We start from the raw sequence: 23,705 nt of genomic DNA on the forward strand, positions 1-23,705 counted from the left end.
GCACTGCTCAAGGAGGTACAAAGCGTTTGGCCCAGTGTGCTGACCGTCATTTATCCCTCAACCAACATCACCAAAGCAGATTAACCGATGATCACATCGCTGTTTTTGGGAGCTTGCTGTGCGCAAATTGGCTGCTGTGTTTCCCTACATTACAACAGTGACTACACCTCAAAAAGTGCTTCATTGTTTTCGGAGCACTCTGGGAGGTCCTGAGGAGATGAAAGGTGGTTTATAAACAACAGCTCTTTCTTTTTTCTCTGGTGCAGAGGGTGCAGAGGGTGGTGTGGGAGGGAGATCCACCATAGAGATGGATTCTGGATGGAGTGGGACTAATGGACTGAAAGAACCTTTTCTCACTCGGGGTTGTCTGCATATACTGTGTGCTTTGGAAATCCTGAGAATCTCTGGCTAATCTTGAGAATGAGTTGTTAAAAGACATTCTCCCCTCTCTTCCTAAACTTGACAGACCGCTGAAAGTGCCAGGGTGGCCATTGTTAATTAATATTAAAGAACAAATAATTGATTCTAACTTTTTCCCTCTGATGATTCATCTCCCTGGCCACACTCGGTTTCGCAGCCACGCAGTCCATTGGCTGTCGGCTTTGTTTGTGTGTTTTCCTCTCCCTGAGACTGGGTAAACTTCGAGTGAGTTGCAGATTTCTTCTGGAAGCGTCGGTCTTGCTGGAGGAAACTGAGAAATCCGAAATCCAGGCGATTTCCGCCCCTGGCTTCAGGAGGAGAGAGAAAGGGGGAGAGAGGCGCAGTGTGAGGGGCCAGGAAACTCTGCGGGAAACTCATCTACAACCAGCTCCAGACTGAGGCACCCACAGCAGCTCAGGGAGGACCAGAGACACAGGAAAGGGGCTGAGGAACCTTCCTGGGAGAGTAAACCTGCAGTAAGTTTGGAAAGAAAAAGTTGTTTTAAAAAAGTTTTTGTTAAGTTAAAGTTGAAGAACTTTCTGAACTTTTCCATTAAAACTTGCTTTGACTCAATCAAATCGATGAGGTTTACAAAAGATTTAAAAAGAAATCCTGCATGATTCATTCAGAGGAGGACAGACTTGGAGCGAAAGTCTCAGGCGGGTGAAGGCAGAGAGACATCCCATAACCCCAGACCAAGCTAAGCTGCGAGCCTGCACAAGTTGCTCATTATTTTCTGACATTGTGTGGAACAGATTTAAAGGGACTGTTTCACGAGTGGTCGCCGCTTTCTTCATTCACCGGGATCCCGTTTCCAGCCGCACCAGATGTCTCAATGTCTCGAGGTAACAGCAAACGCTGCAGTTCCACAGAGCAGGAGGCAGAGCCCCCGGCACCCGGGAGCCCAGCGTCCCGGGATAGAGGTAAGGAGCAGGGCCGAGCGGCCGCAGAGCCACCGAGAGGGACAGACACAGATACAGACAGGAACACACAGACAGAGACAGAAACACAGACAGACAGAAACACAGACACAGACAGAAACACAGACAGACACAGACACAGACAGAAACACACAGACAGACACAGACAGAGACAGAAACATAGATACACACAGACACAGACAGAAACACACACAGACAGACACACGGGTAAAGACGGAAACACGCAGGGGCAGACAGAGACAGACACACACAGACAGACAGAGACAAAAACACAGACAGACAGACAGAAACACACGCACACAGGGTCAGACAGAGAGACAGACAGACACACAGGGGCAGACAGAGACACACACACAGACAGACAGAGACAAAAACACAGACAGACAGACAGAAACACACGCACACAGGGTCAGACAGAGAGACAGACACACACACAGGCAGAGAGAGACAGACACACAGGGTCAGACAGAGAGACAGACACACACACAGGCAGAGAGAGACAGACACACAGAGACACAGTGAGGAACATAGTGCTTAGAGACATACACACCCCAAGAAACATGGCACAATACAGATACACACAACACAGGCATTCTCACGGAGAGACACAGACACAGAGACACATGTAGAACATAAATATGCACACAGCGACACTGGTGCCTGATCTGCTGAGTATTTCCAACTTTTCTCAACAAAGATGTCCACATTTACTGACTCCGAACTAATGGACACCTGAACAGACAGAAAGGTGCAGATAAGGAATCCGAGCAATGAGGGATGGATACACAGCAGAGAATAAAGTCAAACCTACAAACATATACAAACCTATAGAGAGACAGACACACAGAGACAGAAACACAGACACCCCCCAGACACACCCCCAGACACTCTCACACCCCCAGACACTCTCACACCCCCAGACACTCACCCCCCCAGACACCCCCCCAGACACTCTCACACCCCCAGACACTCACCCCCCCAGACACCCCCCCAGACACTCTCACACCCCCAGACACACCCCCAGACACACACCCAGACACACACACACCCAGACACTCTCACATCCCCAGACACACACCCAGACACTCACACACACCCAGACACTCACACACACCCAGACACTCACACACACCCAGACACTCTCACACCCCCAGACACACACACACCCAGACACTCACACACCCCCAGACACACACCCAGACACTCTCACACCCCCAGACACTCACACACCCCCAGACACTCTCACACCCAGACATACACACACCCAGACACACACACACCCAGACACTCACCCACCCCCAGACACACACCCAGACACTGCCACACCCCCAGACACACACCCAGACACTCACACACACCCAGACACTCTCACACACCCAGACACACACCCAGACACTCACACCCCCCCAGACACACACCCAGACACTCACACGCTCAGTTACAAAACATTAACATGATTGCGTCCTACTTGATTTTTGAAAGTTACTGAAATTGTATGGTAGAAAACAAGAAACACTTAAAAGTTCCTTTATATTTTGGGTGAAATGTTGGATATTCTGTCTGTGAGCATTGCAGGGTGAGTGCGATTTGAATGGATGTGAGGATCCACGGAGGTGAGAAATTTAACTGTTTATGGGCTGAATCTGAGCAAGTGTCAGCTGTGACTCAGTGGATGGAACTCTCTCGCCTCTTTGTCAGAAATTTGTGGATTCAAATCCCACTCCAGAGACTTCAGTACCTAATCCAGGCCGAGACTCCCAGTGCAGTGCTGAGGGAGTGCTGCACTGTCGGAGGAGCCGTCTTTCAGATGAGACGTTAAACCGAGGTACCGTCTGCTCTCTCAGGTGGACATAAAAGTTCTCCCTGGTGTACTGGGCCAATATTTATCCCTCAACGAACATCACTAAAACAAATTATCTGGTCATTATGACATTGCTGTTTGTGGGAGCTTGCTGTGTGCAAATTGGTTGCCGCGTTTCCCACATTACAACAGTGACTTCAAAAAGTACTTCATTGGCTGTAAAGAGCTTTGGGACGTCCGGTGGTCATGAAAGGTGCTGGAGGAATGCAAGTCTCTCTTTATTAAAGTCCAAAAGCTGACTGATGTACAATCCAATCTTAATGCTAAATTTATACACAGGAGCGTATGGAGAGTGTGCTGAGGGAAATACACTCGGCATCGAGATGTTTATTTACAGAGAATATTTTGTTACCAGCAGAGGTGTTACTGTTTTCATTTCTATTTAAGGATTGCCAAACCATCCGGGGCACATTCGCTCTTAATTGGCAGTATTTATTGACTCTGTTTACCAACATGCAATGATGCTCCTTTCTTGAGCCTGATTACCAAGGTGAGGTAGCCAACTACATCCAAAGGGTTGCTGAACCGAGAACCTGCCCCACCACCACCCCCCCCATCCCCCCATGCTCCCCTAACTGTCCAACATTTCAGGGGGCCATGCGGCCCCATCTTAGCTCATCCATCCAGACCAAAGTCTTGCATCCTCCCCAAACACATCATCTAACCAGCTCCCAGATCTCCGTGCTCCTCTAATTCTGGCATCTTGCGTATCCCCGATTTTAATTGCTCCACCATTGGCAGCTGTGCCTTCAGCTGCCTGAGCCCTAAGCTCTGGAATTCCCTCCCTAAACCGCTCCGCCTCTCTCTCCTCCTTTAAGACGCTCCTTAAAACCGACCTCTTTGACCAAGCTCTGGTCACCTGTCCTAATATCTCCTTATGTGGCTCGGTGTCAAATTTTGTTTGATAATCGCTCCTGTGAAGCACCTTGGGTCATTTTGCTTCTTTCCCAGGGCTGTCATCCTACTGAACTCCACAAATAAACTCTAAAGCCTGCACATCTGCCAGTGCACTTTATGTTTATGTTAATGTATTACAAGCCAAATTAATGTTGAATGTTTAAATGTCTTAATCTAAATGTACACTCTCAGGAGCCGCAAGCCTACATTTCATTGTACTGCACTTGTGCACTAACAATGACAATAAAGTTGATTATTATTATTATTATTATGATTATTAAAGGTGCTATATAAATACAAGTTGTTGTTGTTGAATGAGTGAGTTGCCACTGTCCCACTCAGAGCCCATTCCAAATGTCGATCTCTGTGGGAAAGCCTTCCTGTCATCTGCCCTAAACTGTCCTTTGCCCAGTTCTAACCTGTGCCCTGTTGTTCCAATATCCAGGCATACCTTGAACCAATGCTCGACATTAACTTGTCTAACCCGTTTAATAGCCTGCGTACTCTAGAAGGCCCTCTCAATTTCACCCCCATTCAGGAAGGAAAGCCCCAGTTTCTTCCATCTTCTCTTCCAACTCAATCCTTTGACCCCAGGGATCACATGATCTGACTCACACTCTCCTGACCTAGTGATATAACTCAGCACTCTATTTTAAATTGTTTATCATGGAATCTCACAGCACAGGAGGAGGCCATTCGGCCCATCGTGCCTGTGCCGGCTCTTTGAAAGAGCTCTCCAATTAGTCCCACTCCCTCCGCTCTTTCCCCAGAGCCCTGCAAATCTCTCCTTCAAGTATTTATCCAATTCCCTTTTGAAAGTTACTATTGAATCTGCTTCCACCGCCCTTTCAGGCAGCGCATTCCAGATCACAACAACCCGCTGCATAAAACAATGTCTCCTCATCTCCCCTCTGACTCTTTTGTCAGTTAAACGTCTTTTGGATGAGATGTTAAACCAAGGCCCCATCTGCTCTCTCAAGTGGACATAAAAGATCCCACGGCATTATTCGGAGAAGAGCAGGGGAGTTTACCCCGGGGTCCTGGCCAATATTTATCCCTCAATCAACATTGCTCAAAACAGATGATCTGGTCATTTATCACATTGCTGTTTGTGGGAGCTTGCTGTGCGCAAATTGGCTGCCATGTTTCCTACATTACAACAATGACTACACTTCAAAAAGTACTTCATTGGTTGTAAAGCACTTTGGGACGCCCTGAGGTAGTGAAAGGTGCTATATAAATGCAAGTCTTTCAAGTCTTTTTTATCTTAAATCTGTGTCCTCTGGTTACCGACCCTCCTGCCAGTGGAAAGTTTCTCCTTATTTACTTGATCAAAACCCTTCATCATTCTGAACACCTCTATTAAATCTTCCCTTAACCTTCTCTGCTCTAAGGGGAACAACCCCAGCTTCTCCAGTCTCTCCACAGAACTTCAGTTATTAATAACTGAAGTTCCTCATCCCTGGTACCATTCTAGTAAATCTCCTCTACTCCCTCTACAAGGCCTTGACATCCATCCAGAATTGGACACCACACCTCAGCTGAGGCCTAACCAGTGATTTTATGGCCATTTCCCCATTGTATTGTGAACTAGGTCAGCGAGCACAGAAGTGATGGATGAACAGGTCTTGGTGCGAGTTAGGATACAGGGCAGTGAGCACAGGGGGTGATGGGTGAACGGGACTCGGTGCGAGTTAGGACACGGGGCAGTGAGCACAGGGGGTGATGGGTGAACGGGACTGGGTGTGAGTTAGGACACGGGGCAGTGAGCACAGGGGGTGATGGGTGAACGGGACTGGGTGTGAGTTAGGACACGGGGCAGTGAGCACAGGGGGTGATGGGTGAACGGGACTGGGTGTGAGTTAGGACACGGGGCAGTGAGCACAGGGGGTGATGGGTGAACGGGACTGGGTGTGAGTTAGGACACGGGGCAGTGAGCACAGGGGGTGATGGGTGAACGGGACTGGGTGTGAGTTAGGACACGGGGCAGTGAGCACAGTGGGGGTGATGGGTGAACGGGACTCGGTGCGAGTTAGGAGACGGGCAACAGAGTTTTGGATGAGCTCAAGTTTACGGAGGGTTGAAGGTGGAAGGCCGGTCAGGAAAGCATCACAACTGTTGAGCCCAACCTTCCGCAGACCACACCCAATCTGCTCCATCACAATCTCCACAACCACCCACTTCATCTCCTCAGTGAAGGTTCTGAAAAGTTTCTCCACAAAAATAAATCAGGTGATCGTCCAAAGTACCTGCCCAACCTTGTCTCCAATTGTATTCATCCTCGACTCCTTGTCTTCCTTGATGTGCCATTGCCACAATCCCAATAGTTCAGGAGACAGCATATTCCGCATGGCATTCGATCATCTCTAGCTGTATTTCTCCTCAGTACCTTCAACCCTGGTCCTAACCAGCTATCTCCCCAGCTCCTTGTTAACGGTGTTAATTGACACAGTGTTGGCTGTTCTAGCTGAACGTCTCTTCCACACACCCACTGCTCTGTGAGGAGAAGCCCCTTCTAACCTCCAATCTCACTTGATGCTCCTTACCTTTATTCTCACGTCCTCTGGTTCTGTTGTCACATTTCCGAGTTCACCTGCCCTCACCTGCGCTATCCAATCCCCTCAACATTCGAAAGACCTACAAGTTCCCTCCCATCTTCCGTTGACCAATGAAAACAAGTTTAGTTCAATTGGTTTCTGCACGTAACTCTGTTATGACAATGCTGTTCTGTAACCGACGGGAACTGTGGTTTTATGAATGGCAGGGAAGTTTTGGTAGAGCTTTGCGAATTACTGGTTAGACCTCGGCTGGAGTAACATAGAAGATAGGAGCAGGAGTAGGCCATTTGGCCCTTCGAGCCTGCTCCGCCATTTAATGAGATCATGGCTGATCATCCAAATTCAGTACCCTGTCCCTGCCTTCTCCCCATATCCCTTTAGCCTTAAGAAATATATCTAACTCCTTCTTGAATGTATTTAATGAATTGGCCTCAACTGCCTTCTGTGGTAGAGAATTCCACAGGTTCACCACTCTCTGGGTGAAGAAATTCCTCCTCATCTCAGTCCTAAATGGCTTACCCCTTATCCTTAGACTGTGACCCCTGGTTCTGGACTCCCCGACAATCAGGAACATCCTTCCTGTATCTAGTCTGTCTAGTCCTGTTAGAATTTTATAAGTTTCAATGAGATGTAACTTGTCCAGTTCTGGGCACCACACTTTAGGAGGGATGTTGGGGCCTTGGAGAGGGTGCAGAAGAGATTTACTGGAATGGTACCAGGAATGAGGGACTTCAGTTTATGTGGAGCGACTGGAGAAGCTGGGGTTGTTCTCCTTAGAGCAGAGAAGGTTAAGGGGAGATTTGATAGAGGTGCTCAAAATTATGAAGGGTTTTGATAGAGTAAATAAGGAGAAACTGTTTCCACTGGCAGGAGGGTCGGTAACCAGAGGACACAGAGTGAAGATAATTGGCAAAAAATCCAGGGAGGAAATTGTTTTGCGCAGCGAGTTGTGATCTGGAATGCGCTGCCTGAAAGAGAGGTGGAAGAAGATTCAATAGTAACTTTCGAAAGGATAAATACTGGAGGTGAAGAAATTTGCAGGGCTCTGGGGAAAGAGCAGGGGGAGTGGGACTAATTGGAGAGCTCTTTCAAAGAGCCGGCCCAGGCACGATGGGCCGAATGGCCACCTTCTATACTGTCTGCTTCTCTGATTCTATAACTCCAAACTCTAAAGCCTAGGATTGCTGCTTGCACCTGACTGAACTCGCTCCAACATATCTCGAGAAGAGCTTGATCCTCGTTGTGCTCATTTTCCAGTGGGGGCAATTTCAAGGCGCAATGTCCCGCGCCCGATCTGTGCCCCATGTTGGTAAAGGCAGCTTTGTAGTTTCTCCAGCTGGCCACCCAAAATAGGTGTTAGGCCCCTTACATATGTAAATGAGACACCCCTGCCCGAAATTGGTTGGCGATCGGGGGCAGGAGCTGAGCTCTCTCCGCAGGGGATGGTCAGAGGCCCCTGTGGCCAGCAGCAAAATGGAAGTAAATTTTTTTTTTAAATCAATCAGTAATAATTGCTGTGGAGCAGGAGGATCAGAAATTCTCACCTGACACCATATAAACAACTTGCATTTATATAGCACCTTCAACGTAGTAAAACATCCCACGGTGCTTCACAGGAGTGTAGTCAGACAAAATGGGAGATATAAGGACCGGTGAGGTCGGCTTTAAGGAGCGTCTTAAAGGAGGAGAGGCGGAGAGGTTTAGGGAGGGAATTCCAGAGCTTAGGGCCCAGGCAGCTGAAGGCACGGCCACCAATGGCAGGACGATTGACCCCCCACCACCAGCTGCCGCTCCAAACCGGGGCCACCCCCACCCCCACCCCCACTGACCGGGACTTACCTTTGGGCATCGGGGTTTAAGATGATTACAGGAGTTGATCGGGTGGATAGAGAGAAACTATTTCCTCTGGTGGGGGGAGTCCAGAACAAGGGAGCAGAACCTTAAAATTAGAGCCAGGCCGTTCAGGGGTGATGTCAGGAAGCACTTCTTCACACAAAGGGTGGTGGAAATCGGGAACTCTCTCCCCCAAAAGGCTGCTGAGTCTGGGGGTCAATTGAAAATTTCAAAACTGAGTTTGATGGATTTGTTGGGTAAGGGTATTAAGGGTTACAGAACCAAGGCGGGTAGATGAAGTTAAGATACAGATCATCCATGATCTCATTGAATGGCGGAACAGGCTCGAGGGGCTGAATGGCCTCCTATTCCTATGCCCTACCCCATCTATGTCTTTTTTAAGATAAAATGCCCAAAAGCGCAGACAATATCCCAAATATCTGCCAAACCCACGACCTCTACCACCTAGAAGGACAAGGGCAGCAGGCGCATGGGAACACCACCACCTCCAAGTTCCTCTCCAAGTCACATACCATCCTGACTTGGAAATATATCGGCCATTCCTTCATCGTCGCTGGGTCAAAATCCTGGAACTCCCTCCCTAACAGCACTGTGGGAGTACCTTCACCACACGGACTGCAGCAGTTCTAGAAGGCGGCTCACCACCACCTTCTCAAGGGCAACTAGGGATGGGCAATAAATGCTGGCCTTGCCAGCGACGCCCACATTCCAGGAACGAAAAAAAAATGTGGCCTTCCCAGTAATCTGAATAAGATTAGGGTAACATCAAATGGCTTTGACATATGTCCCTCTTCATCCTCCGCTCCCGCCCCTTCCTGCGGGTGCATGGTTAGCTCTGCTGGTCGTAGCGTTGAGCTAGTCCAATACTTTTGGTGGTTTGTCTGCAATCACATCCTTGGCCTTTTCCACCTTTTCTAATGGAAGCCCAAGATCAGAAACGGGGCCTCCTGTTCCGTACACATCTCACATTCATATATTTACTTTAACATCCATGAAGATCACAAGTGACTTTTCATACCTCTGGTAAAATAGATAAGGGAGAACCAGTGGATGTGGTGTACTTGGACTTTCAGAAGGCTTTCGATAAGGTCCCGCATTAGAGATTAGCATGTAAAGTTAAGGCACATGGGATTGGGGGCGAGGTATTGACTTGGATAGAGAGCTGGTTGGCGGATAGAAAGCAAAGAGTTGGAATAAACGGGTCGTTTCCCGAGTGGCAGGCAGTGACTAGTGGGGTACCGCAAGGATCGGTCCTAGGACCCAAGCTGTTCACAATATATATAAATGATCTGGACGAGGGAATTGGATGTAATATCTCCAAATTTGCAGACAGCACAAAGCTGGGTGGGAGGGTATGCTGTGAGGAGGATGTCGTGAAACTCCAGTACGATTTGGACAGGTTGGGTGATTGGGCAGAAACATGGCAAATGCACTATAATGTGGATAAATGTGAGGTTATCCACTTTGGTGGCAAAAACAGGAAGGCAGATTATTATTTGAATGGCAATAGATTGGGAGAAGGGGAAGTGCAAAGAGACCTGGGTATTTTTGTGCACCAGTTGCTGAAGGTAAACATGCAGATGCAGCAGTCGGTTAAGAAGGCAAATGGTACGTTGGCCTTCGTAGCAAGAGGGTTCAAGTACAGGAACAAGGATGTCTTGCTACAGTTGTACAGGGCCTTGGTGAGACCGCACCTTGAGTATTGTGTGCAGTTTTGGTCGCCTTATCTGAGGAAGGACGTTCTTGCCATGGAAGGAGTGCGGCAAAGATTCACCAGGCTGATACCTGGGATGGCAGGAATGACGTATGAGGAGAGATTGGGTCGATTGGGCTTATACTCACTGGAGTTTAGAAGATTGAGAGGGGATCTCATTGAAACCTATAAAATTCTGTCAGGCCTGGATAGACTAGATGCAGGAAGGATGTTTCTGATGGCCAGGGAGTCCAGAACCAGGGGTCATAGTCTAAGGATAAGGGGTAGGCCATTTAGGACTGAAATGAGGAGGAATTTCTTCACCCAGAGAGTGGTGAACCTGTGGAATTCTCTACCACAGAGGTCGGTGCAGGCCAGTTCGTTAAATACATTCAAGAAGGAGTTGGATATATTTCTTAAGGCTATGGGGAGAAGGCAGGGACAGGGTACTGAATTTGGATGATCAGCCATGATCTCATTAAATGGCGGAGCAGGCTCGAGGGGCTGAATGGCCTACTCCTGCTCCTATCTTCTATGTTTCTATCTTTCTGGGTTTGGAGTTGGGAACCTGGGTCTGGTTTTACCAAGTAATGTGAAGGAAGAACTGCAGAGAGGCTGGGGAATTTTTCCAGTGCCTTTCACAACCTCCCAAAGTGCTTCACAGCCAACGAAGTACTTTTGAAGTGTAGTCACTGTTGTAATGCGGGAAACGCGGCAACCAATTTGCACACAGCAAGCTCCCACAAACAGCAATGTGATAATGACCAGATAATCTGTTTAGTGATGTTGTTGAGGGATAAATATTGGACAGGACACCAGGGAGAACTCCCCTGCTCCACTTTGAAATAGTGCCATGAGATCTTTTACGTCCACCTGAAAGAGCAAACGGGGCCTCGGTTTAACGTCTCATCCGAAAGACGGCACCTCCGACAGTGCAGCCCTCCCTCAGTACTGCCCCTCCGACAGTGCAGCACTCCCTCAGTACTGCACCTCCGACAGTGCAGCCCTCCCTCAGTACTGCCCCTCCGACAGTGCAGCACTCCCTCAGTACTGCACCTCCGACAGTGCAGCCCTCCCTCAGTACTGCCCCTCCGACAGTGCAGCGCTCCCTCAGTACTGTCCCTCCGACAGTGCAGCCCTCCCTCAGTACTGCCCCTCCGACAGTGCAGCACTCCCTCAGTACTGCCCCTCCCGACAGTGCAGCACTCCCTCAGTACTGCCCCTCCGACAGTGCAGCACTCCCTCAGTACTGTCCCTCCGACAGTGCAGCCCTCCCTCAGTACTGCCCCTCCGACAGTGCAGCGCTCCCTCAGTACTGCCCCTCCGACAGTGCAGCACTCCCTCAGTACTGCCCCTCCGACAGTGCAGCGCTCCCTCAGTACTGCCCCTCCCGACAGTGCAGCGCTCCCTCAGTATTGCCCCTCCCAACAGTGCAGCACTCCCTCAGTACTGCCCCTCCGACAGTGCAGCACTCCCTCAGTACTGCCCCTCCGACAGTGCAGCACTCCCTCAGTACTGCCCCTCCGACAGTGCAGCACTCCCTCAGTACTGTCCCTCCGACAGTGCAGCACTCCCTCAGTACTGCCCCTCCGACAGTGCAGCACTCCCTCAGTACTGCCCCTCCGACAGTGCAGCACTCCCTCAGTACTGCCCCTCCTGACATTGCAGCACTCCCTCAGTACTGCCCCTCTGACAGTGCAGCGCTCCCTCAGTACTGCCCCTCCCGACAGTGCAGCGCTCCCTCAGTACTGCCCCTCCGACAGTGCGGCGCTCCCTCAGTACTGCTCCTCCGACAGTGCAGCACTCCCTCAGTACTGCCCCTCCCAACAGTGCAGCACTCCCTCAGCACTGCCCCTCCGACAGTGCAGCACTCCCTCAGTACTGTCCCTCCGACAGTGCAGCCCTCCCTCAGTACTGCCCCTCCGACAGTGCAGCGCTCCCTCAGTACTGCCCCTCCGACAGTGCAGCATTCCCTCAGTACTGCCCCTCCCGACAGTGCAGCACTCCCTCAGTACTGCCCCTCCGACAGTGCAGCGCTCCCTCAGTACTGCCCCTCCCGACAGTGCAGCGCTCCCTCAGTATTGCCCCTCCGACAGTGCGGCGCTCCCTCAGTACTGCCCCTCCCAACAGTGCGGCACTCCCTCAGTACTGCCCCTCCGACAGTGCAGCACTCCCTCAGTACTGCCCCTCCGACAGTGCAGCACTCCCTCAGTACTGCCCCTCCGACAGTGCAGCACTCCCTCAGTACTGTCCCTCCGACAGTGCAGCACTCCCTCAGTACTGCCCCTCCGACAGTGCAGCACTCCCTCAGTACTGCCCCTCCGACAGTGCAGCACTCCCTCAGTACTGCCCCTCCCGACATTGCAGCACTCCCTCAGTACTGCCCCTCCGACAGTGCAGCGCTCCCTCAGTACTGCCCCTCCCGACAGTGCAGCGCTCCCTCAGTACTGCCCCTCCGACAGTGCAGCACTCCCTCAGTACTGCCCCTCCCGACATTGCAGCACTCCCTCAGTACTGCCCCTCCGACAGTGCAGCGCTCCCTCAGTACTGCCCCTCCCGACAGTGCGGCGCTCCCTCAGTACTGCTCCTCCGACAGTGCAGCACTCCCTCAGTACTGCCCCTCCCAACAGTGCAGCACTCCCTCAGCACTGCCCCTCCGACAGTGCAGCACTCCCTCAGTACTGCCCCTCCGACAGTGCAGCGCTCCCTCAGTACTGCCCCTCCGACAGTGCAGCGCTCCCTCAGTACTGCCCCTCCGACAGTGCGGCACTCCCTCAGTAGTGCCCCTCTGATAGTGCGGCGCTCCCTCAGTACTGTCCCTCCGACAGTGCGGCGCTCCCTCAGTACTGCCCCTCCGACAGTGCGGCGCTCCCTCAGTACTGCCCCTCCGACAGTGCAGCATTCCCTCAGTACTGCCCCTCCGACAGTGCAGCGCTCCCTCAGTACTGCAGTGGGAGTGTCACATATAGATCTTGCACTTAAATCTCTATGTGGGACTTGAACCCACAACCTTCTGACTCAGAGGCGAGAGTGCTACCCACTGCGACCTAAAGGAAGGAATAAAGGGAGTCCTTCACTGAGTTGCAGCAGGATGCCTGAGGTGGGCTGACTGTGATTGCATTGGGAGGCTGAAATGTCCAACCTTCACGACTGGAGAGGGTCACAGTTGAGGGAGTGAGGGGGTTAGCTGGGAGGAAGGGGACAGCCAGCAGGAGGAAGGCTAACGGCAGCAGATGGGAATGGAGAGCTCATGAGTAAAATATACAAAGTGTTGAGAGTTTCTTTTAACTAATCGCAGAGAGTTCCAGGCTCAGAGATCGGGGCCTGTTGGGCTAATTGAATGCAGATTCTCATGCTTTCACATAATGTGAAGCAGTCTGATCTCGAGGCTTTCTCATGTCACATTTACATTGTGGAAATATGATGCGGTTCCTTGTGTTCTGAATTTATCCCATTTATACACCCGGGCAGATTCAGAGGCCAGTGGTAATGCTGGAGCCCACTGCGTGAGCTCTTGCTCCTTCCTGCCTTTACCACTGTGTTGCGGTTTGCAACCTTTCGCAGTGTCGGGACTGTTGGAGTTGTGAGGAGTACATCCTGGGCCTACGCAGGTAGACTGACAGCTCAGGCACTCACAGACGGCACATTCTTGGCACCCTGAATGACAAGCAGCGCCCTGACTCACCACGTAGCTACCTGACTGCTGGATGTCCCCTTCAGGGGGCAGAGATGGAAGTGGTCTCGCGAGAGGGTGCTCGCCGTCTAGGAGGGCAGCACAGTAGTAGAAATGTGATAGAACTGAGAGTGTTGATGCATTGATCACATCTGCAGGATCTCCTTCAGTCATGTTGATGTTGCAGGACTGCGATTCGGGAGTGTGTTGGCTCCCGTTCTAACCTGAGTGCAGATTTAGCATCACCAGCACCAGGGGGTACAGCAGCATCGTGGTTATGTTACTGGACTAGTGATCCAGAGGTCTGGATGAATGATTCATGAGTTCAAACCCCACCACGGCAGCTGGGGAATTTAAATTCAGTTAATTAAATAAATCTGGAATAAAATGCTTGTCAGTAATGGTGACCATGAAACTTTTGGATTGGATTGTCTTAAAAACCCATCTGGTTCACTAATGTCCTTCAGGGAAGGAAATCTGCCTGGTCTGGCCTACAGCTGACTCCAGACCCACAGCAATGTCGTTGACTCTTAACTGTCCTCGGTTGTACCAAACGGCTGCAATGAAGTATCGTGGACTGCAGCGGTTCAAGAAGGTGGCTCACCAGCACCTGCTCGAGGGCAACTGGGGATGGGCAATAAATCCTGTGGAAAAAAAAAAAGAAAAGTTAAACCACTGCACACTTGCGCACAGGCAGTTGTATTTCAGGAATTTGCTATTTCAGGTATGTCATGCCAGTGATAGTGAGGAGCCTCCTGATCGTAGAGCAAAACAGGAAATGCCTTTCACAACCTCAGACACCACAAAGTGCTTTACAGCCAATGAAGTATTTCTGAAGTGGAGTCACTGTTGTAATGCAATTTGCGCACAGCAAGCTCCCACAAACAGCAGTGTGATAAAGTCCAGATAATCTGTTTTAGTGAATGTTGGTATGACAGCAGCTATCTAGTGTCAGCTTGGCTCAGTTAGTAGCACTCTTCTCCGGGTCAGAACGCCGAGGACTCCAGGACTTAAGCACATATTCACGGCTGACCTTCCTGGGTGCAAGTGAAGGAGTGCTGCATTGTTGGAGGTGCCAACTTTTGGATGAGACATGAGGTGCTGGTGGATGTAGCAGAGCAGGGGAGGTCTCTTGGCCAACATCCATCCTTCAACCAACACCCCTGAAAAACAAATCAACTGGTCATTTATCTCATTGCTGTTTATCGGATATTGTTCTGCTCAACGTGGCTTCTGCATTTGCCCATATAACCACAGTGACTGCACTCCAAAATAATCCATTGTTTGTGTCGAGCTGTGGGTTGTTTCTGAGAGTTGTGTTGAGGTTCTGTATAAATACAATTCCCTCTGTGTGCCCAGCTAAAAGAGGAGGGTGCCGGTCTGACCTGGATAAGCTCTCGGGTGAATCCAAAAAACATCCAGTCCGTTCAAACCACGGTAAAAGTCACATTCCTTCTTTTATTCCCTGTTAGATGTGGGGGAGGACTTGGAACAGAAAGTTCTTGCCCGAGGCTCTCCTCCCCCTTCAACAGTGAAATGAGCCGGGAGCCGGTTGCCAGCACAATCCTTTGCCTCTCTGCGTTCAGTGATCCCTCACACTGCCCTTGGTCCTGGGCTCAGTCTACCTGGCACATCTCTGCTAGTTGCACAGAGTTGGGAGCATGTCTCATCTGTTTTCAGTGTTAAAAACTGATCGGTTCTCCCCAGCAGGTGAGCTGGGAACATGCAGCAGCCCTAGCGGAACTGAAACTAGGATCAGGAGGGTTCCAGGTGCTGCTCGAAGCTGAGGTGCTACAATTGGCTTTAGCGCTCCTGGGGAGATCAGCCAGGGTTCCTGCTCCTGTTTGCTATCCAGTCACCCCTGCCAGGAAGTGTGGATGCCAAACAAAGGCAGAATCAGCCGCGATGCCTTCCACAGTGGAATAGCCTAAAGCCAAGTAACCGTCTAGACCCTCACCATGAAGGGAGACAGCATCCATGGAACAGTGTGCCAATATGAGTCAGTGAGTGCCTTTGAGAGGAGGGCAGAGAAATAGCGAAATAAATCCCTCCTAATGTTGTGGAATCGGCCCGAACAATTGGATTCCTGTTTTGCTTTTGGCTTTCGAGGCTGAACTGCAGCAGCGTTCCTCGGAGGGAGCGTGCAGCATGTTTCTAAACAGATCCAGGTCTGTGCTACCTCGTGCATTCGGTATTTAACCCCGTGTGCTAGAGGAATGTGAAAGACAAAAAAATAAATATTTTATTTTTTCTAAGTGCCGGCAGCACTCGGATAGCAATGTACTGATTCTCGACTCGAGGTGTTTGACAGAATCAGGTGATACTGTGGTTAGGCGAGGCACTTGTTGACACTCTTTCTGCCAAGAACCAATCTGGCTGAGATGTTTCCTGTTTTTTGGGAGATCGAGACTAGATTGCAAACAGAACTTTCGGTTTTTCAGCTGAGTTTTGGGCTCATCTAAATCAGAGATGGCAGAAATAGAACGTTTCTACTTTTAGCATCAGTCTTCGTACATCATGGGTTAGATACAGAGTAAAGCTCCCTCTACACTGTCCCATCAAACACTCCCAGGGCAGGTACAGCACGGGTTAGATACAGAGTAAAGCTCCCTCTACACTGTCCCATCAAACACTCCCAGGGCAGGTACAGCACGGGTTAGATACAGAGTAAAGCTCCCTCTACACTGTCCCGTCAAACACTCCCAGGGCAGGTACAGCACGGGTTAGATACAGAGTAAAGCTCCCTCTACACTGCCCCTTCAAACACTCCCAGGGTAGGTACAGCACGGGTTAGATACAGAGTAAAGCTCCCTCTACACTGTCCCATCAAACACTCCCGGGGCAGGTACAGCACGGGTTAGATACAGAGTAAAGCTCCCTCTACACTGTCCCGTCAAACACTCCCAGGGCAGGTACAGCACGGGTTAGATACAGAGTAAAGCTCCCTCTACACTGCCCCTTCAAACACTCCCAGGGCAGGTACAGCATGGGTTAGATACAGAGTAAAGCTCCTTCTACACTGTCCCATCAAACACTCCCAGGGCAGGTACAGTACGGGTTAGATACAGAGTAAAGCTCCCTCTACACTGTCCCATCAAACACTCCCAGGGCAGGTACAGCATGGGTTAGATACAGAGTAAAGCTCCCTCTACACTGTCCCATCAAACACTCCCAGGGCAGGTACAGCACGGGTTAGATACAGAGTAAAGCTCCCTCTACACTGTCCCATCAAACACTCCCAGGGCAGGTACAGCACGGGTTAGATACAGAGTAAAGCTCCCTCTACACTGTCCCATCAAACACTCCCAGGGCAGGTACAGCACGGGTTAGATACAGAGTAAAGCTTCCGCTACACTCCTTCTCTTAGGCAGTCCCTCGGAACTGAGGATGACTTGCTTCCACATTAAAAATGAGTTCTCAGGTGACTGATGAATCCAATGCGGGACCTACAGTCTCTGTCACAGGTGGGGCAGATGGTGGTTCAAGGGACGGGTGGGTGGGGTGCTTTGGTTGACGTGCGCTCCTTGCGCTGCCTGCGCTTGGCTTCCGCTTGCTCCCGGCGAAGAGACTCGAGGTGTTCAGCGCCTTCCCGGATTCTTCTCCTCCACTTTGTGCGGTCTTGGGCCAGAGATTCCCAGGTGTCAGTGGGGATGTTACACTTTTTCAAGGAGGCTTTGAGGGTGTCCTTGAAGCGTTTCCTCTGCCCACCTGGGGCTCTCTTGCCGTGCCGGAGCTCCGAGTAGAGCGCTTGTTTTGGGAGTCTCGTATCGGGCATGCGGACAATGTGACCCGTCCATCGGAGCTGATTGAGCGTGGTCAGAGCTTTGATGCTGGGGATGTTGGCCTGAGCGAGAACACTGACGTTGGTGCGCCTATCCTGCCAATGGATTTGCAGGGTCTTGCGGAGGCAGCGTTGGTGGTACCTCACCAGTGCTTTGAGGTGCCTGCTGTACATGGTCCATGTCTCTGAGGCATACAGCAGGGCGGGTATCACTGCTGCCCTGTAGACCATGAGCTTAGTGCCGGGTTTGTGGTCCTGGTCTTCAAACACACTCTTCCTCAGGCGACCAAAGGCTGCACTGGCACACTGAAGGCGATGTTAGACTTCATCATCGACGTCTGCCCTTGTTGACAGTAGGCTCCCAAGGTATGGAAAGTGGTCCACGTTGTCCAAGGCCTTGTCGTGGATTTTGATAATCGGGGGGCAGTACTGTGGTGGGGGCAGGTTGGTAGAGGACCTTTGTCTTACGGATGTCTAGTGTAAGGCCCATGCTCTCGTACACTTCCGTGAAGGTGTTGACGATGGTTTGGAGTTCGACCTCCGAGTGAGCGCAGACGCAAGCGTCGTCTGTATACTGTAATTTGATGACAGAGGATGGGACGACCTTGGATCTGGACTGAAGGTGACGGAGGTTGAACAGTTTCCCGTTTGTTCTGTAAATTAGCTCCACTCCAGCAGGGAGCTTACTGAGGGTGAGATGGAGCATTGCAGCAAGGAAGATCGAGAAGAGTGTTGGTGCGATGACACAGCCTTGCTTGACCCCGGTTCGTACGTGAATTGGGTCAGTGGTGGAACTGTTGATCAGGATCATGGCTTGCATGTTGTCGTGAAGCAGCGGGAGGATGGTGACAAATTTTTGAGGGCAGCAGAATTTGAGGAGGACACTCCATAATCCCTCACGGTTGAGAGTGTCGAAGGCCTTTGTGAGATCAAAGAAGACCATGTACAGCGGTTGGCGCTGTTCCCTGCATTTCTCTTGTAATTGACGTGCGGTGAAGATCATGTCCATTGTGCCCCTTAGTGGGCGGAATCCGCATTGCGCCTCTGGGAGGAACTCTTCGGCCACTGGGAGAAGGCAATTGAGGAGGATTCTTGCAATGACTTTCCCTGTGGCAGACAGCAGGAAAACTCCTCTGTAATTACCACAATCGGACTTGTCACCTTTCTTGAAGATGGTCATGATTACGGCGTCTCTGAGATCCCCTGGCATGCTCTCCTCCTTCCAGATAAGAGAAATGAGTTCATGAATTCGCGCCAGTAGCGCTTCTCCGCCATGCTTTAGTGCCTCGGCGGGGATTCCATCTGCTCCTGAGGCCTTGTTGTTCTTCAGTTGTCGGATGGCCTTTTCAACCTCATGCCAGGCTGGGGTTGTGCTGAGATGGTGGCGGGTAGCATGCTGTGGGATGGAGTTGAAGACACTCGTGTTGAAGACAGAGTCGTGGTTAAGGAGATCTTCGAAGTGCTCCTTCCAGCGGGCACTGACTGCCTCTCTGTCCTTGATGACCCAGCAGCGGTGTCTTGGTCCAGGGAAGGTGTGGCACGGGCCAACAGCGAGGTTGGGAGGACCACAATGCATCCTACGAAAACCAGGCAGAGAGGACCTGCGGGAAGGAGGGAGGAGGACAGTAGCAGTATGTCTGTTTGTGTGTGTGCTAAGCAGTTGTAGCAGAGCCTGGTCTCCAATCGTCTTGGACCCCCTTGCCATTGGACCAAGACCTTGCTCTGTCAAGCCCGTGTGGTAGCTGGTGTGCAACGGCCACCCCACGTTAAAAGAATTCATGCACAGGCATCTCCCACCCTCTACACTGTCCCATCAAACACTCCTAGGGCAGGTACAGCATGGGTTAGATACAGAGTAAAGCTCCCTCTGCACTGTCCCATCAAACACTCCCAGGGCAGGTACAGCACGGGGTTAGATACAGAGTAAAGCTCCCTCTGCACTGTCCCATCAAACACTCCCAGGGCAGGTACAGCACGGGGTTAGATACAGAGTAAAGCTCCCTCTTTAGTGTGTATACGGGAAGCCTCTCTGAGGTGAACTGTCAGTTTTGTGCTGCCGATTCTCTAGACTGTGATGGCCCATCAAATGCATAGAATGTAGCAGACAGCTAATTTTAATCCCAGCCATCTGGGCTAGATTCCAACAGGATAAACGGTCACTAAATTTCTGATAAGAATCCAAGAGTTGGATGCAAACTTTCATAGAGCAGGTATCGAGCGGCAGAGAATCACAATCAAACTGTCCTGCACATACTCAAAGCAGAAGCAATCATAGCGGGCTCGAGGGGCCGTCAGGCCTACTCCTGCTCATATTTCTTATGTTCTCTTATTTTTTATAAGCGTAATTCCTCATCTCATTGAGAGACACACAGGGGAGGTGGGGGCCATTTTGACTTTGTGCGATTGTGTAATCTGGGGGATAGTGAATCGCCAGCCCGTTAAACATCTCTCCCCATTTTGTGTTTCCTTTGAAGTCAGTTTCCATTGAAGTCAATGGAAATAAGAATAGTGAGAGATATAAAACGGACTGGTGATTCGCAGAGCACAACATAAAGTGAGTGCATCGTAAACAGAGAGGGAAGTTGAGAATTTGGTGAGAGTGGGAATTCGGAGTAGAGGGGGAAGGAGCTGCTTAGTTTAGTTAAATTAAGGCCAGAATTTTTGCCGGTGCTCAGCGGATGGGATTGGTGACAGCAGGTCGGGAACCCGATGTCAAATCGCGCAAACTTACCTTTCCCGATGTCGGGTCTGTCAGCGTTGAGCAGACCCGCCAGGCAGAGGCGGGGGAGACAATTTAAATGATTAGTGGCTTGTTTACAGCCACTTAACAATGGTTTTAAACTTACCTTTAGAATTTGACAGCACATCACAGGTTTCACGCTGTTGCTAGACCGCGTCTGTGAAGCTGAGGCGGGAGGTCAGCAGCCATTGAATCAGCTGATGAGTTGACAGCTTCAAATGTCAAGTAAAAGCTCCCACCTTACAAAGATATCTTCCCTTGGCCACAAGCTCTTCCTCATTGCGTTTCCACAACAGATTCACCATGCTGCAAGTCTTTACACAAGTCTCCATCCAGTCTGACCTTATTACCTCTTCCACCATTGACAGATCACTTCTGTCATCTCTACTTCACCTGCCATCTATTCCATCAGCATGGGTGCCCTTTATACTCTCTCACTTTGGTCCTCATAATCCCACCACGATCAGCCCCAGCATCACCAGGCACACCAGCAGCACCAACAACAACACCAAACTTCTCCGCAATCACCTGATGCTGCACAGGACACAGGGCATCAGCACCTGATCACATGCTGCCCGGGAGGCCAGGGATGGCCTCACCATGGCCAGATTTACTTCACTTGATGCTGTACATCCTGGCTGCCACATGATGCGCCTGTTTGGCACCATCCCACACCAACATCATAAAGCATTCCTACAATGCCCAAGTCATTCCTTTCACACACAAATCTGTCCAATAATGCAAAGTTTTGAAAATAAAGGTTTCAATGTTTGACACCACATTAACAGAAACTTTACATGGACATTGCATAAAACACCAATGTGCCTACCCTTGTAGGCTGGAGCCAACAGCGGCACCGGGACCTGGCACGTCGCCCACCCTGGACCTGCCGAAGTTAGTAAAATCCTGGCCAAAGTAGTTTAAAATAAACCAAGTGAATTGATTACATTAAACTTTAATTATTTAAATATATAAAACAAAGTTAGATAGAGATGGCAGTGCAGGAGGTGTGCCGCATCTGCAGGAGTCTGTGGAGAGCATCACAATCCCAGGCAACCACATCTGCAGTGAGTGCCTGCAATTCGAGAAACTTTGACTCAGGATTGTTGAGCTGGAGTCCGAGGTGCAGACATTGCGATGCAACAGAGAGGGGGAGAGTTACCTGGACATTTTTACCCAGGAGGCAGTCACACCCCTTAGGTTAGGTAGTGGTTTAGATTTGGTTAGTGGTCAGGGACAGGAGGGTGTGACTGCGACTCGGGCAGGTAAGGGGACCCCAGGTGCAGTGCTGGAGGAGCCTCAGCCTTTGCCCTTGTCCAACAGGTATGAGGTTATTGCTGCCTGTGTGGATGAGGGAAAAGCCTGCAGGATGGATGAGCTGACCATGGCACCATGGTGCTGGAGGCCATTCAAGTAGGGGGGGGAGTGAAAGGGAATGCAGTTGTGGTAGGGGACAGTATAGTCAGGAGGATACTGTTCTCTGCAGCCGGGAGTCCCAAAGGCTGCGTTGCCTGCCCAGTGCAAGGGATAAGGACATCTCCTCACGGCTAGAGAAGAATTTAGAAAAGGAAGGGGAAGATCCTGTTGTCGTGGTCCACGTAGGAACCAACGACATAGGTAGAACTAGGAATGAGGTCCTGCTGAGGGAGTTTGAAGAGCTAGGAACCGAATTAAAAAGCAGAACCTCAAAGGTTATAATCTTGGGATTGTTACCTGAGCCACACGCAAATTGGCATAGGGACAAACCGATTAGAGGTTTAAATGTGTGGCTCAAGGAGTGGTGTGGGAGGAAGGGGTTTCAGTTCATGGGGCACTGGCACCAGTACTGGTGAAAGAGGGAGCTGTTCTGTTGGGACGGGCTCCACTTAAACCAGGCTGGGTCCAGTGTCCTGGCGAACTGAATAACTAGGGCAGTAGACAGGGCTTTAAACTAGTACAGGGGAGGAAGGGTTCAGGTAAGGGTAAATTTATAAGTCTGAAAAGAAAAGTCAAGGCTGTAGAGCAGAGTGGCGACTTGGGTAAAATCAAGCAGATTGTATCAGGAAGGAACAGGGGCCTAGAAATTCGGTGGGCTGTGCCACCAGTTAGCGCCTAAAGAGGGCACTCAGTGGCTTTAGCGCCACTGGCCACGCCTCCCGCGATATTTAGCGGGGCGCTAATGGCGGCGTTAGCCTGTAGCGCTGCGCCGCCACCGATGATGTCATCGGTGTGCGCAGCGCCCCGCTACCGCCCCGATCGCGATATTTGGTAGCGCCCGCCTCTGTAACGCCATTCGAAAATTGCGCTCGGTTCATGGGGCCTACCTGTGGCGGTAGTGGCGCAAGTTAAGGTGGCGGTGCGGGGCGGCCATTTTTTTCGCTGGCCACCTGCCAGCACCTCCGTCCCCGGCCTCCTGATTCCCCCCCACCCCAGGCAGTGCCGGCTGTGTCCCGAGAGCCCGGCACTTCTCCTTGGTGCCGGGCTCTTTTGCTGGCACTCGCGATCGGTCATCGCGCTGGTGCAGGCCCCTCCCCCTTAAGAAGGGGAGGAAGGCCTGCAGTACCGCAGCGCGCCGGGCCGCAGTGTGTGGCGCTGCAGCACGTTGCGCTGCGATATTCAGTTTCAGCGCCCAAGAGGGACGCGGGGCGTCTCAAGCAGCGCCCTGCGTCCCTCTTGGGGCGCTCAAGCTGAATTTCCGGCGGGTGCAACGGCTCCGATCGCAGCAATAATTCCAGCGCCCAGGTGAGCTTGGCGCCCCATTTGGGGCTCCACCGAATTTCTAGGCCCGGGTGTTTAATAACCATAATAGGGCATTAGTGACTAAGGCCACATCAGGCAAGAATAGCAAGGAGTTATAATTAAAGGCACTGTATCTGAATGCACAAAACATTTGTAACAAGATAGATGAATTAATGGCACAAATAGAGATAAATGGGTTTGATCTAGTAGCCAATACTGAGATATGGTTGCGAGGTGACCAAGGTTGGGAACTAAATATTCCAGGGTACTTGACTTTTAGAAAAGATAGACAAAATGGAAAAGGAGGTGGAGTAGCCCTGATAAAGAATGGGATAAATACAGTAGATAGAAAGGATCTTAGTCCTTAAAATCAGGATGTAGAATCAGTATAGGTGGAGCTACGAAATAACAAAGGGCAGAAAACATTGGTGGGAGTAGTTTATAGGCCCCCTAACAGTAATCATAGTGTTGGACAGTGTATAAATCAGGAATTTAGAGGACTGAGGGACTTTAATACAGACTGGACAAACCAAATTGGCAGAAGTAGCTTGGAGGATAAGTTTATTGAA

At 50.7% G+C, this 23,705-nt stretch overlaps 1 protein-coding gene across 1 annotated transcript in view; it reads left to right on the top strand.

Moving 5' to 3' along the window:
* Window positions 1–570: 570 nt before the first annotated feature.
* The window catches only part of mdfi (MyoD family inhibitor), a 142,834-nt gene continuing 119,699 nt past the window's right edge, over window positions 571–23,705 (top strand). Inside the window, exon 1 of the mRNA XM_086011735.1 lies at window positions 571–1,343. Within this exon, the coding sequence (XP_085867861.1) occupies window positions 1,256–1,343 (88 nt within the window). The 5' untranslated portion in view covers window positions 571–1,255. The remainder of the gene's footprint in view (window positions 1,344–23,705) is intronic.

This window comes from Somniosus microcephalus, chromosome 18 (assembly GCF_052327205.1).
Source record: "Somniosus microcephalus isolate GS21.2 chromosome 18, FLI_Smic_1.0, whole genome shotgun sequence".
In the NCBI taxonomy this organism is placed as follows: Eukaryota; Metazoa; Chordata; class Chondrichthyes; order Squaliformes; family Somniosidae; genus Somniosus; species Somniosus microcephalus.